General features: G+C 38.8%; 1 protein-coding gene across 1 annotated transcript in view; it reads left to right on the top strand.

Moving 5' to 3' along the window:
* BCKDHB (branched chain keto acid dehydrogenase E1 subunit beta) overlaps positions 1-13,645 on the top strand; it is a 296,116-nt gene that overhangs the window by 189,156 nt on the left and 93,315 nt on the right. The window contains exon 9 of the mRNA XM_054023630.1: positions 11,261-11,347. Within this exon, the coding sequence (XP_053879605.1) occupies positions 11,261-11,347 (87 nt within the window). The remainder of the gene's footprint in view (positions 1-11,260; positions 11,348-13,645) is intronic.

Below are 13,645 nucleotides of genomic sequence, written 5' to 3'. Positions count from 1 at the left end.
GGTAAAGAAACGGGGGCAGGTTCGGCTTCTCTGTACACAAACTTTACAGTCACAGGTTACCCTGCTCACTCAGGAACCTAGCTTTCAAAGCCTCCCGGATGCACAGCGCGTCCCGCTGGTCTCTTCTAATCGCCCGGCTGTCTGGCTGTGCGTAATCAGAAGCCAGGCTATTTTCCTCAACCTCCCACCCCGCCATAAAGGTCTCCCCCTTGCTCTCACAGAGATTGTGGAGCACACAGCAAGCTGCTATAACAATGGGGATATTGGTTTCGCTGAGATCACAGCGAGTCAGCAAGCTTCTCCATCTCCCCTTGAGACGGCCAAAAGCACACTCCACCACCATTCTGCACTTGCTCAGCCGGTAGTTGAAGAGTTCTTTTTCACTGTCCAGGGCGCCTGTATAGGGCTTCATGAGCCAGGGCATTAGCGGGTAGGCTGGGTCCCCGAGGATGACTATAGGCATCTCCACATCCCCAACAGTTATTTTGTGGTCCGGGAAGTAAATACCTTGCTGCAGCCGTCTAAACAGACCAGAGTTCCTGAAAACACGAGCGTCATGAACCTTGCCCGGCCATCCGACGTAGATGTTGGTAAAACGTCCCCTGTGGTCCACCAGTGCTTGCAGCACCATGGAAAAGTAGCCCTTTCTGTTAATGTACTGGCTGGCCTGGTGGTCCGGTGCCAGGATAGGGATGTGAGTTCCATCTATGGCCCCACCGCAGTTTGGGAATCCCATCGCTGCGAAGCCATCTATGATCGCCTCCACGTTTCCCAGGGTCACTACCTTTGGCAGCAGTACATCAACGATTGCCTTGGCTACTTGCATCACAACAACCCCCACAGTAGATTTGCCCACCCCAAACTGGTTCGCGACTGACCGGTAGCTGTCTGGCGTTGCAAGCTTCCAGAGGGCTATGGCCACTCGCTTCTGGACAGTCAGGGCTACTCGCATCCGGGTGTCATTGCGCTTCAGGGCAGGGGACAGCAACTCACAAAGTTCCAGGAAAGTTCCCTTCCGCATGCGAAAGTTTCGCAGCCACTGGGATTCATCCCAGACCTGCAGCACTATGCGGTCCCACCACTCAGTGCTTGTTTCCCGTGCCCAGAATCGCCGTTCCACGGCATCAACATGACCCATTGCGACCGTGATGTCCTCGGCGCTGGGTCCCCTGCTTTCTGAGAGGTCTGTGCTACTCTCAGACTTCAGGCCATCACCGCGGTGACGTAGCCTCCTCGCCTGACTTATCTGCATCTGCCTCAGGGAAAGGTGTATGATAAGCTGCGAGGCGTTGAGAGCGGCCACAACTGCAGCGATGGTCGCAGTGTGCTCCATGCTCGCAGTGCTGTGGCGTCCGCGCTGTCACTGACTAGAAAAGTGCGCGAACTGATTTCCCGCCGGCGCTTTCAGGGAGGGAGGGCGGGAGTGATGGACGGATGACGACAGTTACCCAAAAGCACCCTGGACACATTTTTTTTACCCAGAAGGCATTTGCGGCTCCACCCAGAATTCCAATGGGCAGCGGGGACTCCGGGAACTGTGGGATAGCTGCCCACAGTGCACAGCTTCCAATGTCGACGCTTTCCCCGTTAGTGTGGACTCACAAAGTCGAATTACTGTCCTTAGTGTGGACACACACGTTCGACTTTGCAATATCGATTCCAAAAATTCGATTTAAGTAAAATCGAACTACTCTCGTAGTGTAGACAAGGCCTTAGTGCTTAATGTCCCTTTGCAGCTGTAGCAACACTGTTTAGATTCATCAAATGGAAATCTTTGACTCTTATTTCAAATTTCAGTTTGATAAATCAAAAACAATATCTAAAATACGGGTCTGAACAAAAATGGCTTTCAAAGAGCCAAAGGAACAGCATACAGTAACTAGACTACATGTTTATTCATTTGATTTTCTTCCTTTAGAATATTTTTCAGTGGTTGTTCTTAGAACTGAATGTTGTTGAATCCTTGTTTTACTTCTTCCAATTCTTGTCTTTTGTTCCAAAAGGTCAGAATAAATTTAAAGAGAGGTTGAGACCCATCCACTTCCACATTCTTTTTTCTGTGCACCACAGGCAGGACACTCTCTTGGTCTTATGTTCCAGAAACAATAAGAAAGACAGCAAAAATGCTTACACATTTTACAGCTGTTTGACATGTGGGGGCCCTAAACATCTTCCGACATAAATTGAGTACTTACCACAATTTTTTTTTTTTTTTTTGGGGGGGGGAAGCTAGTCCTCAGCAGTTCAGAGATCTGCACAGGCCACTGCTTGTAACACAACCCTTGGCTGTTATGTGTGGAGACTGATCCCGCAGCCCTCTGGTTCTAAAAGCATGAGCCTTTTTACTGCTTGGAGGTAGTTAGGGACTTACAAGTCTATATTTGCTTTAACCATTAGAGGGGGACAGAGAATCATACTCTGCTAACATGGATTGCATTAGTAACTAAAATGTTCGCAATCATTTGTGTGTGAAATAAAAATAAATTGGATTTTCTTTTTTCTCCCCCAAGAAGCCAGTCACTTGAATATTACAGAATGTTGTCTGGTTCTTCAGAAACACTAGTTTTCTTCCTTTCAGATGTAAATTTTCTGTTAAGGATATATTTAACTAACTTTTTATGATACAATTAAAGTTACTTAAGTTTCAAATGGTTTCTTAATGGCTGTGTTGCAGAGAGTACGTATCTGAACCTCTTGCACTCAGAGTTTGTTTTTATCTTGGATCTAGCTGTCTAGCCTGCTAACTTTTGCCACCAGTGTTCCAGCTGAGAATCTAAGTCCACTGATATCTCCACCATTATGGTGTGGGACTACAATTTATTTATTGTCATTCCTCTCAAGGTCCCTTTAAGAACATTTAACAGATTTATCCTGGATCTGACCATTTTGTTGCTAGACATTGAGAAATCCTGCTTCATCAGTTAATGGTCCACTGCTCCGTATGTGAAGAAATCTTGCTTGTCACCTTCATTTTAGCTTCTCTGCATCTTGTTCCTCTTGTAAAATGAGACCCAGATATATCCGGTATCCAGCATAACTAAAGCAAAACTATTTGGATTCTAAGGCTTTCTCTGCTTTCCTTTCTGTGGGAATCTGACACCGTTAAAGGACTGGTTTCAGAGTAGCAGCCGTGTTAGTCTGTATCCGCAAAAAGAACAGGAGTACTTGTGGCACCTTAGAGACTAACAAATTTATTAGAGCATAAGCTTTCGTGGGCTACAGCCCACTTCTTCGGATGCATATAGAGTGGAACATATATTGAGGAGATATATATACACACATACAGAGAGCATGAACAGGTGGGAGTTGTCTTACCAACTCTGAGAGGCCAATTAAGTAAGAAAAGAAGAAAAAAGAGAAGATAATCAAGATAGGCCAGTACAGACAGTTTGATAAGAAGTGTAAGAATACTTACAAGGGGAGATAGATTCAATGTTTGTAATGGCTCAGCCATTCCCAGTCCTTATTCAGTCCTGAGTCGATTGTATCTAGTTTGCATATCAATTCCAGCTCAGCAGTCTCTCGTTGGAGTCTGTTTTTGAAGTTTTTCTGTTGTAAGATAGCCACCCGCAGGTCTGTCATTGAATGGCCAGACAGGTTAAAGTGTTCTCCCACTGGTTTTTGAGTATTATGATTCCTGATGTCAGATTTGTGTCCATTAATTCTTTTGCGTAGAGACTGTCCGGTTTGGCCAATGTACATGGCAGAGGGGCATTGCTGGCACATGATGGCATATATCACATTGGTAGATGTGCAGGTGAACGAGCCCCTGATGGTATGGCTGATGTGATTAGGTCTTATGATGATGTCACTTGAATAGATATGTGGACAGAGTTGGCATCGGGCTTTGTTACAAGGATAGGTTCCTGGGTCAGTGTTTTTGTTCAGTGATGTGTGGTTGCTGGTGAGTATTTGCTTTAGGTTGGGGGGTTGTCTGTAAGCGAGGACAGGTCTGTCTCCCAAGATCTGTGAGAGTAAAGGATCATCTTTCAGGATAGGTTGTAGATCTCTGATGATGCGCTGGAGAGGTTTTAGTTGGGGGCTGAAGGTGACAGCTAGTGGTGTTCTGTTATTTTCTTTGTTGGGCCTGTCTTGTAGGAGGTGATTTCTGGGTACTCGTCTGGCTCTGTCAATCTGTTTTTTCACTTCAGCAGGTGGGTATTGTAGTTTTAAGAATGCTTGATAGAGATCTTGTAGGTGCTTGTCTCTATCTGAGGGATTGGAGCAAATGCGGTTATATCTTAGAGCTTGGCTGTAGACAATGGATCGTGTGGTGTGTCCTGGATGGAAGCTGGAAGCATGTAGGTAAGTGTAGCGGTCCGTAGGTTTCCGGTATAGGGTGGTACTTATGTGACCATCGCTTATTAGCACAGTGGTGTCCAGGAAATGGACCGCTTGTGTGGATTGATCTAGGGTGAGGTTGATGGTGGGATGGAAATTATTGAAATCATGGTGGAATTCCTCAAGGGCTTCTTTTCCATGGGTCCAGATGATGATGATGTCATCAATGTAGCACAAGTAGAGTAGGGGCGTTAGGGGACGAGAGCTAAGGAAGTGTTGTTCTAAGTCAGCCATAAAAATGTTGTCATACTGTTGGTAAAGCTATCCTGAAAGATGATCAGACTCCAACGAGAGACTGCTGAACTGGAATTGATATGCAAACTAGATACAATCAACTCAGGATTGAATAAGGACTGGGAATGGCTGAGCCATTACAAACATTGAATCTATCTCCCCTTGTAAGTATTCTCACACTTCTTATCAAACTGTCTGTACTGGCCTATCTTGATTATCACTTCAAAAGTCTTTTTCCTCTTACTTAATTGGCCTCTCAGAGTTGGTAAGACAACTCCCACCTGTTCATGCTCTCTGTATGTGTGTATATATATCTCTCAATATATGTTCCACTCTATATGCATCCGAAAAAGTGGGCTGTAGCCCACGAAAGCTTATGCTCTAATAAATTTGTTAGTCTCTAAGGTGCCACAAATTCTCCTGTTCGTTAAAGGACTGTGATTAGATATCTTTGAGTATTAGATTTTCATTTTTTGTATATGGTTAGCTAATTAATATAAACTTTCTTTGGTGTATGAGAATATTATTTTCAGTTGCAGTGGAACTTTAAAGAACAGAGTATTCCTAATTCTTGCAGGTGAGTTACAGGTTTACCAAGTAGACCATTATAGTGGCAGAAGAGTGAAAAGGCTTGAACATCAGCACCTCAGTCATAAAATGCTTTATTTTTCAACCTTTACTCTCTGACTCCTCATCTCTATGCTTTCCCTCTTCATTTACCATTAAAAATCTGATGAACAACTTCATTTATGTTGAAACATTAATAGAAGTCTTGATCTGAGGCCATTTTGGAGGGCTTTTTTCCCCCAGAACATTTTATAAATTTTCAGAAAACAAAATAATTAGAACTGGTCAAAAATAGGAAAACAATTTCATGAATAATTTTATATTTTTAAGCATTTGAAACAGGTACATTTTTCATTTTTGCAATATTTTTACTGAAGGTTTTTACCAATAGTTTTCAAAAAATTTCATATACTGAAACCCCAGTTTTCAGTGAAAAAATGCAGTTTTGGGAAACTGAATTTTTAAAAATCATTTTGATGCAAATATGATGAAAATATGAAGTAGAATATTTAAAAAGAAAAGTTAAATAACTGACAACTTTTCTTACTCTCTTTTTAAAAAATGAAACTTTATTTTCTACAAAAAATTGTGACCGTCTCAGAAAAATGATAGAATTAAAATACTTAACTTTCTTCCCATTCTAAAGCACACGTGGATAATGAGTTTTTCGGTAATTAGACTTGGAATGATTAGATTTTTATCAGTAAATGCTGATAAATGTTGATTTCACCGTACATACACATACTGATGAGAAAATATTTCCAGCTATAATAAAAGAAAATTACAAATAGGCAAAGTAAGAAAAATGCTTGAGAGCTGAGTCAAAATCCAGTGATTTAGACTTTTTGAATTAGGCTTGTTATAAATAGACTAGTAAATGAACAGTAAAAACAGGTATGATCTGTGGATTTAAGGATATTTACTTGGTATATTTTGACATGTGATGTTGACAATTTGTATTTTAACAGTTTATAAAACTTTAACTTTTAGAATATCAATGTCTACTGTCATTAAATAATTATCTCTCCATCCACCCAATAATTGCGTGCAACTGTGAAAATTTAAATTGATAAAAATAGAAAAAAATGCTTTAAAAATAAAACATCTATATTATCTGTCAAAATTATAAAAAAGATAGACGTCAGGTTCTGCCAAGCTTGTGTATAATGGACTGGAGATTCTTTTACCCTGAGAAATGGACTTTTATTAGTTCTTAGAAAATAGACACAATTTATCCATCATGACACAAGAGAGTAGCAAAATTTGTACTTTTAGCTTTTTATAGTTCCCTAGAGGGGTATTGGCCTAGTAATGAACCAGCTGGTTACAGTGGAAATTGTACCCTTGAGATACATTGAAAGTAATAATGTAAAATGCAGCTGGCTGACAGTCAGTTTTAGTTAAGCCTGCTTTTTCATCAAGAAGGGCATAGTATGTTAGTGATGATGTCAGCACACACATTTCAGAACTTGTATAATTGCCAGAATCATATTATTTCCCTCTGTTGTCAACACTTGGAGGTGTAGAAAAAGCTGCCAAAATAATGAATTGCAAATTCAGGAGGAAAATGGTATTAAAATAATTATAGAACCTTTTGGATAAAGAGAGTGGTGAGAGAGAGGGAAACTAATTTGCAAAGATGCTTCATTGCAAAAACATAGGGCCACAGATCAGAAAAGCCTTAGAGCACAGTTCACAAATATTAGACTTGCAAAGATGAAGCTTTAATTTTACCACATTTCCTTATCAGGATGGACATGCTGCCTTTTTTATAATCTGACAAAATGTTTCTTTATAATCCTCATATTCTCTACCGACATAGTGGAGTATTTTAAAGTAGTCCCAATAGGAAAGTAGTAAGGGGAAAGTACATTCTGTTTGGTTTTTGTTTTGTTTTTTTTTCTTTTTAGCATGAATTTAGAAATCATGAGCTCTGGAGTCCTTTCTCCATTGAGCAGGTACAGCACAGGCAATGCCATAACAGTTTTGAAGTGGTGCCTTGCTAATTGTTTCTCAGCACTCCCTGGAAGGACTGATGACAAGGGTAGTTAAGGTCTCTGGGCCTGTTGAATCTTTGGGCACTGTGTTGCAACTGACAGCAAGGTGCCATTTAGGCACTGCACTAATGCCACCAGAGCTTTTCTTTGGTCCTGATTAGCTATCAGATGGCAACAAACTTTCCTTCATGAGTAACTTGGATTAAATTCAAAAAGAAGAAAAGTTTCATATCTCAGTACTAATCTTCTGAACCATCCAGTATTCACTGTATTTTTTTTCTTTTTAAATCCTCTACATAAAGTAAAATATGTGTGTGTTTTCTACTTTGAACACGTGAAAGCCAATGAGATTTAGAGTAAACGCAAAGGTTCTGTAAAATGGAGGGTGGGGAAGAAAATCCAAACAAAACATACACCAGGCAAAAAAGAGAAGAAAAAAATTACAGCATGGAGTGTGAAATTCATTCTTTTCTAACGTCCTTCCCCAACTCTCCTATTAAGGGGTGTCAGACAGAGTGGTGTGTGGGGAGGAGAGTAATGCCAGCAATGTTTTTAAAAGATAAGCACCTGATTAACTACTGTGTTTCTCCACTTTTATGCCAGTATATCTCCAATTGACTTAAGTAAGTGTAGAATGAGGTCCCTACTGCCATATGCTGCTGTGCTGTATTACAGAGCTTCTGCTAGCATGTTATGCATGTCTTTGGTGAATGAGGGCACTCTCTTGGACCATCTTTGCCTTTCTGTGAATTAGGATTGTGTTCAATTATCCCTGAGACTGCATACTTGGTTAGACAAATATTGAGTGACTTTGACCCCAGGTTTATGAGGGAATACATATCTTTTTTTAAAATTTTAGAAATAAATGATCATATGATGTTCTATTCAAAGCACTATCCCTCTGCAAGCGACAGTTAACAATTTTTCATCATGTGTTGTAGATAATACAATTATTTGTGAAGCTGAACTTTTCTCCAAATACAGAAATTAGGCAATTCACGCTGCGACTCCTTGTTACGTTTTCAAAGTAGATACCTTATTTTCGTTAAATTTTGGTACAAGAAATATATCTGCCCAGTTCAGTTAGATCTATCAGTTAGTCCCTTTGCTTCTAAAAGTAAAGGTATATTTCCAGGTATGTAAAAATGAAATGGTTTTAGTAATTTCAGGAGGACAATGGTAGTTAAAATAAATCCTGTTACTTCTTTTCATGCCACACAGCTTCTCAATGGTCACATGGTATGATGCACTTCTCCATAGTAATCTGATTGCTGCCATTTTACTGAGAAATAGTGCCATCATTTGTCATGTGGCACTGGGATCAATCTCCATCCAGTTTTAAAACTCGTTTAGCAATCAGAGGAAATCTTCGGGTCTGATCAGCAAATCCTTACTCACTCTAACAGTCTTTACACATGTAAGCAATCTCCTTGAAGTCAATGGGACTGATTGTACAAGTAAGGACTTCTCACAGGAATAAAGGTTTCCACAGTTGGGCTTTTATTTTCTACTGTTGATATGATGGGTGTATGTTTCATGTTGTGAAATTCTCAAAAATAAAAAGTGTACTGTAGTTTTAAAAATAGCTTGGAACACTCCAAATTCCAGACACACCCTTCTCAGAACAAAATTGTATAAGAAGAATATTGAAACAAAATGTCCTTTTGTTTAAAAAAAAAAAAATCAAAAGTTTTTAAAAATGATTCAGTAAAATTCTTTATCTCATCAGTCAAAAACTTGAGTAAGCTGATTAGTACATTTTGTTCTGCAATGAGGAACTATCTCTAAGAATTTTTGGCAGATTTATGGGGTAGTTAACAGCTCCTACTCTTTAATGAGAGTTTCCAGTGCAGGTGAAAAGAAATTCAAGACTGCTTAACTGCAGATTACTTTCTGATGTTTAAATGATTTTTTGTCTTGTATCTCTGTGACTGTTGCAAAGCTGCTTCATTTACAGAATATAGTGCATACAGCACTTACAGGGCTGCCTCTTGCCAATGCATCTGTGGTCCAGCTGTTCAAAACCACTAAAGCACTCCTGGGCTCCTGAAGAAATGAGACATACTCAAATCAGGGTTTAATCTGTGTTCTATAGTAAAGAGGAGTTACCTTTTAGCTTCAAGAAATATCACTTGGCTGCCTTATTGGATGGAGAAATTGTCTCTGAGGGTTTTGCTACAGTAGCCTCCACTCAGATTTTAAATCAAAGAGCAGAACGGTTAGGAAAGCTGTACCTAACTCTTGGGGCTTCTTGTACTTCGCTTTAAAAATCTGATTGCAATAGGCCTTGAAAGATTAATATACAAGTCCTTTTTTTTTTTTTTTTTTTTTTTTTGCCGTGCTACTCCAGAAGTTCATGTAACTTTTATATGCACTTTATAAAATGAGTATTTTGAAAAGTGAAACATGACTGTCAAAATATTTTGACTCTGTGGGTATCTGGTGTTGCCCAGGTCGAGGAAATTTAGCAAATAGTTACAACAACACATTTCATGATGGTCAGATATACTGCAGTCTTGCACTGGTTATATGGCTAAAGTCACTTAACCGTTGTCCTTACGGTTCAGAGCAAACCCAGCATAAACACTTATCTGCCATAACCAAAACTTTTTCATGAACCACTGCTTGTTTGTATGACACTCATGGTATATACTATGTGCTATGTAGCTATTTTTTGAGCAGTTCACATTAAATCTCCTAACATTTGCATATTGTTTCTGTCTTCTTCATAATAAATGTTGCCTATAGTTGTAACATAAAAATCACTGCCTTCTTGCTTATGACTCTCAATTTTCTTTAGCAAGCAAACTTTTATTTGAATATTTTCAAGGTTTGTGAGCTTTATGTATGACCTGATCCTATAGATGTCATCACCTGATCCTTCAGGATTCACCACACCTTGAAGAGGGGGAGGGACCATTGTCCAGTTTACTGGATGGATGAGAATAGTGCTTTACGGGTTAGGGGGCGGGGCAGAAGGGAGAAGCTGTTGCAAAATGGGGAGTGGATCAGTGGGCAACGCTGACTCATCCCCAGGTACCAGAAGGGCTGGGGAGTTGAAAAGGGACAAGCCTGGTGGGAAGAGCAGTACCCACCCTCCTGCCCTTTGAGGTGACAAAATAACAGGTTTGGGCAGGACCTGCTGTGGGCTTCGTGCTAGCTGCTCCTTTCTAGAGGGGCTGGGAAGGAATTTTTCCTTCACTACCAGATTGGCCTAGGTGGAGTAGGGTTGGGTTTTTTTGCCTTCCTCCACAGAGGGTTCAGGGAGGGCTTTGTTATGGTGAGTAAGAAAGGAAGTTAGACTCATTATGTAAGTGTGGGGTGGATGCCCAGTGCAGGTACTCCATAGGGAAGGGATACAGTGACCAGATAAATGACTTGGTAATGAACTTAAAAAGGGATGTTGGTAAAAGGATCAAAACGGGGGGCATTCGGGGCCCCTATGGTACGGAATAGAGCCACGTCCCCCTTTCTTATAGCCCACCTTGACCCCAGTTCGAGGGCAGATGGTAAAGTCCCAGCAATGGGTTGAGTGGGGGAACTGGATGGAAAAAGAGGGGAGCTGGCGGAAGCCCCCTGGGTAGATATTGAATGAACATGGCGTTATCTTCACTGTGCACTTTTAACTGCCAAGTTGTCCCAGACATCTAATAACAACATTGCAGCCTGATTAAAACCATATCAAGCATCTCCTGTCCCTCTTTTGGTATAGCCAGACAATGAGCCCTTGCTGGTTTTTTCTTCAACTTAATTTTTATTTTCCCTCAGAAATGACATTGTTTACATTCAGAAGGTCAATTCAAACTAATGGAATATAATTCCATTCTCATTGTTAGCTTACAAACAAAATACACTATTGATGCTCTGTTCCCGAAGAAAATCTAGCAATTCACTCCCATTCTGCTAATATCAAAACTTGGCTGTTTAGGCCCATTCATCTGTGCAAATAAAATGTTGTATTGAGGCAGTGAGAACAGTTTATATTTTATCATTGCAGCTTAAAATTACAGAATTTGTATTATTTCTCATGTGATATAGTAAAAAAGATTGCTACAGAGATCTAGTGTGATACAAATATTACCTGATTTTTTAAAAAAAGAGATATTCTTGTTTCTTTTCAGTCAGTGGTGAAGACTGGGCGACTGCTGATCAGCCATGAGGCCCCTCTGACAGGAGGTTTTGCATCGGAGATTAGTTCCACTGTTCAGGTACAGTGAAGTTATTACAGTTATTATGTTTTACATGCCTGGCCATGTACGTTTGCAGAAAGAATATTTATCAGTAGATTTAAAGGCAAGGTTTTAATAAAGTAAATGTTAAAATCTCTCACTCGGCTTTCACCACCTTGTCAGTGCTATCACTGTATGTTCTCTGGAGAATGAATCTGGGAGAAAGGAGATGAACTAATATAACTTTCATAATTCTACTAGCTGAAGTCATTTGCTTCAATGTAAAATAAGGGAAAGGGTTGGAATTTACGAGATCAGGTTTCAGTTTTAATTAAATAAATGTTTGCCAGATTGCCTAATATATTCTTACCCTAATTTGTACCTATATATAAAAATATATAAATAAACTGTATTTAATAATACAAATAAATAATATTTATTTATAGAAATAATAAATACACCATACCTTTATGTGGATAGTATTATGTCCTTTGAATTCTTGATGTATTTCTTCAACTAAACAAAATCTTTTTCTGAAGTCTTCTTTGTGAGATTGCTCTTAAATATTCAGAAGTTTCAATTCAGTGTACATTAGTTTGTCAGAACAATAAGGATCCCATGCATCTAAAGTACTTTATGCTAATAGCAGCTGCTGAAGTGGAAACTTTAATTTTAGCTTGGGTAAGGATTTACGTTTAAAACATTCACTGAAAAATGTACAGCATGTGCTATTAAGTATGGAAAAAAAAATCTCCCTGCTGTATTGTTTCCAGTTCTTGCCGAATTTACTTCAAACCTGATTTACATTTTATTGTTGTCCTCAAAAAGGATCATTTAAGAAATGTTTTCCTCTTTTCTTTTTTTGGCATATTTAAATTAGAAACTAAAACCCACCAGACCAAAGCATACTTCTTCACCACATTATGATGTAATGGTTCAATATGGTATTAAAAATGACAACTTATTAAGGACCCAATCCTGCAAAAGTGGAGCTCCATATAGGCGCAACAGCACTAGTTAAAAAAACATGGGAATAAGTTACAGCATAAAAGGGCTGATTTACAGTTGCTGGGGAACCGTATCTTTGCATTTCCTGAGCTTTGTGCATTGAAAATATCAAATGTAAGAATATTTCTATGGGTTGTTTTACATTTAATGTATTCTTTTAGGCTTTCACTTTTTCTCCTATGTTGGTAAATAAAAAACCTTTGGCATTTGTATTTATTGCAGTAATTATCTATATAAGGGAGAAAAACCTTTCTTGAAAGGAACTAAAACATTTTATTTCATCTAAAAATTTTATTTTGTGAAACAAACAATTTCTTTAAAGTTTAAATTTATTTTAACAGTCTAAGAGATAATGCAGACTCCTGTCAGGATGACAGTATTGCTCCCCACTAAACCATAATCTCACTCTTTAGAACCTGATTCTGCCAAACTTCTTGACATTGCATAGTAGTGTCTTAACCCTGGGGGTAGCCTTATTGATTACAATAGCACTACTTGAGATGTAAGGTACTGCTAAAAGTGATATATATTATGCAGGGCAGGGGAGAATGCAGAATCTGACACGTCAAGATTTTTTATGTTCCTACTAAAAAAGAAAAATAGGAGAAACTGAACCAAAATAGAGTATAGCCCACTGTTAAAGTCTTTGAAGCCTCTTTAAAGTCTGCAGTTTGTTTAAAGAGTTGAATATGCCACATATGAAATAAGTAAATAGAAAACAAAATCCAGCAAGGTATTCATTGTTGCAATTGCTGAATAATTGTTAGGAAGTAATAATGCTTAAGAAAAAGTTACTTCTCAAGTCATGTGAAAGTCCCATACTAATTAATTTAAATAAAATAAATCACATGTATCCATGCAAAAACGGGGGTGGGGGGATAAAATAACAAAAAGAAAATTCAATCATATAATTTGGGAGAATCATTTCATCGTATTATTCTTCAGACTACAAAATTACTTTTTATCTTTTTGAAACTGTTAAGAAAAAAATGCCCAGCATCTGATTCATCTGTCATGGGTTCATTATCCATATCAGAAACTTCTTTTTGCCTAATATAATTTATTTAGAAAACAAAATGAAACCTAGGAAGCCCTAAACCCAAGGGACATTACATACTGTCTATACCAAAAGCATCTATTTTGGGATAGTACCTCTTGGTTTTACATTCATATTTAATCTGGAGACTATAATTTAGAAAATCTTAACTAGTTTACCGTACAGACTACTTTAAAACAAATCTAAATATAAGAGGGTTTGGCACAGAATTTAGTCAAGCTCCATTTCTTCTTGGTATACAAATAATTTAATTGGTTCAGCTTGAATTCTCT

The sequence above is a fragment of the Malaclemys terrapin genome, chromosome 3, assembly GCF_027887155.1.
Source record: "Malaclemys terrapin pileata isolate rMalTer1 chromosome 3, rMalTer1.hap1, whole genome shotgun sequence".
Classification (NCBI taxonomy): Eukaryota; Metazoa; Chordata; order Testudines; family Emydidae; genus Malaclemys; species Malaclemys terrapin.
The sequence above is the reverse complement of the archived record's forward strand: the minus strand, read 5'-3'. Positions and strand labels throughout refer to the sequence as shown.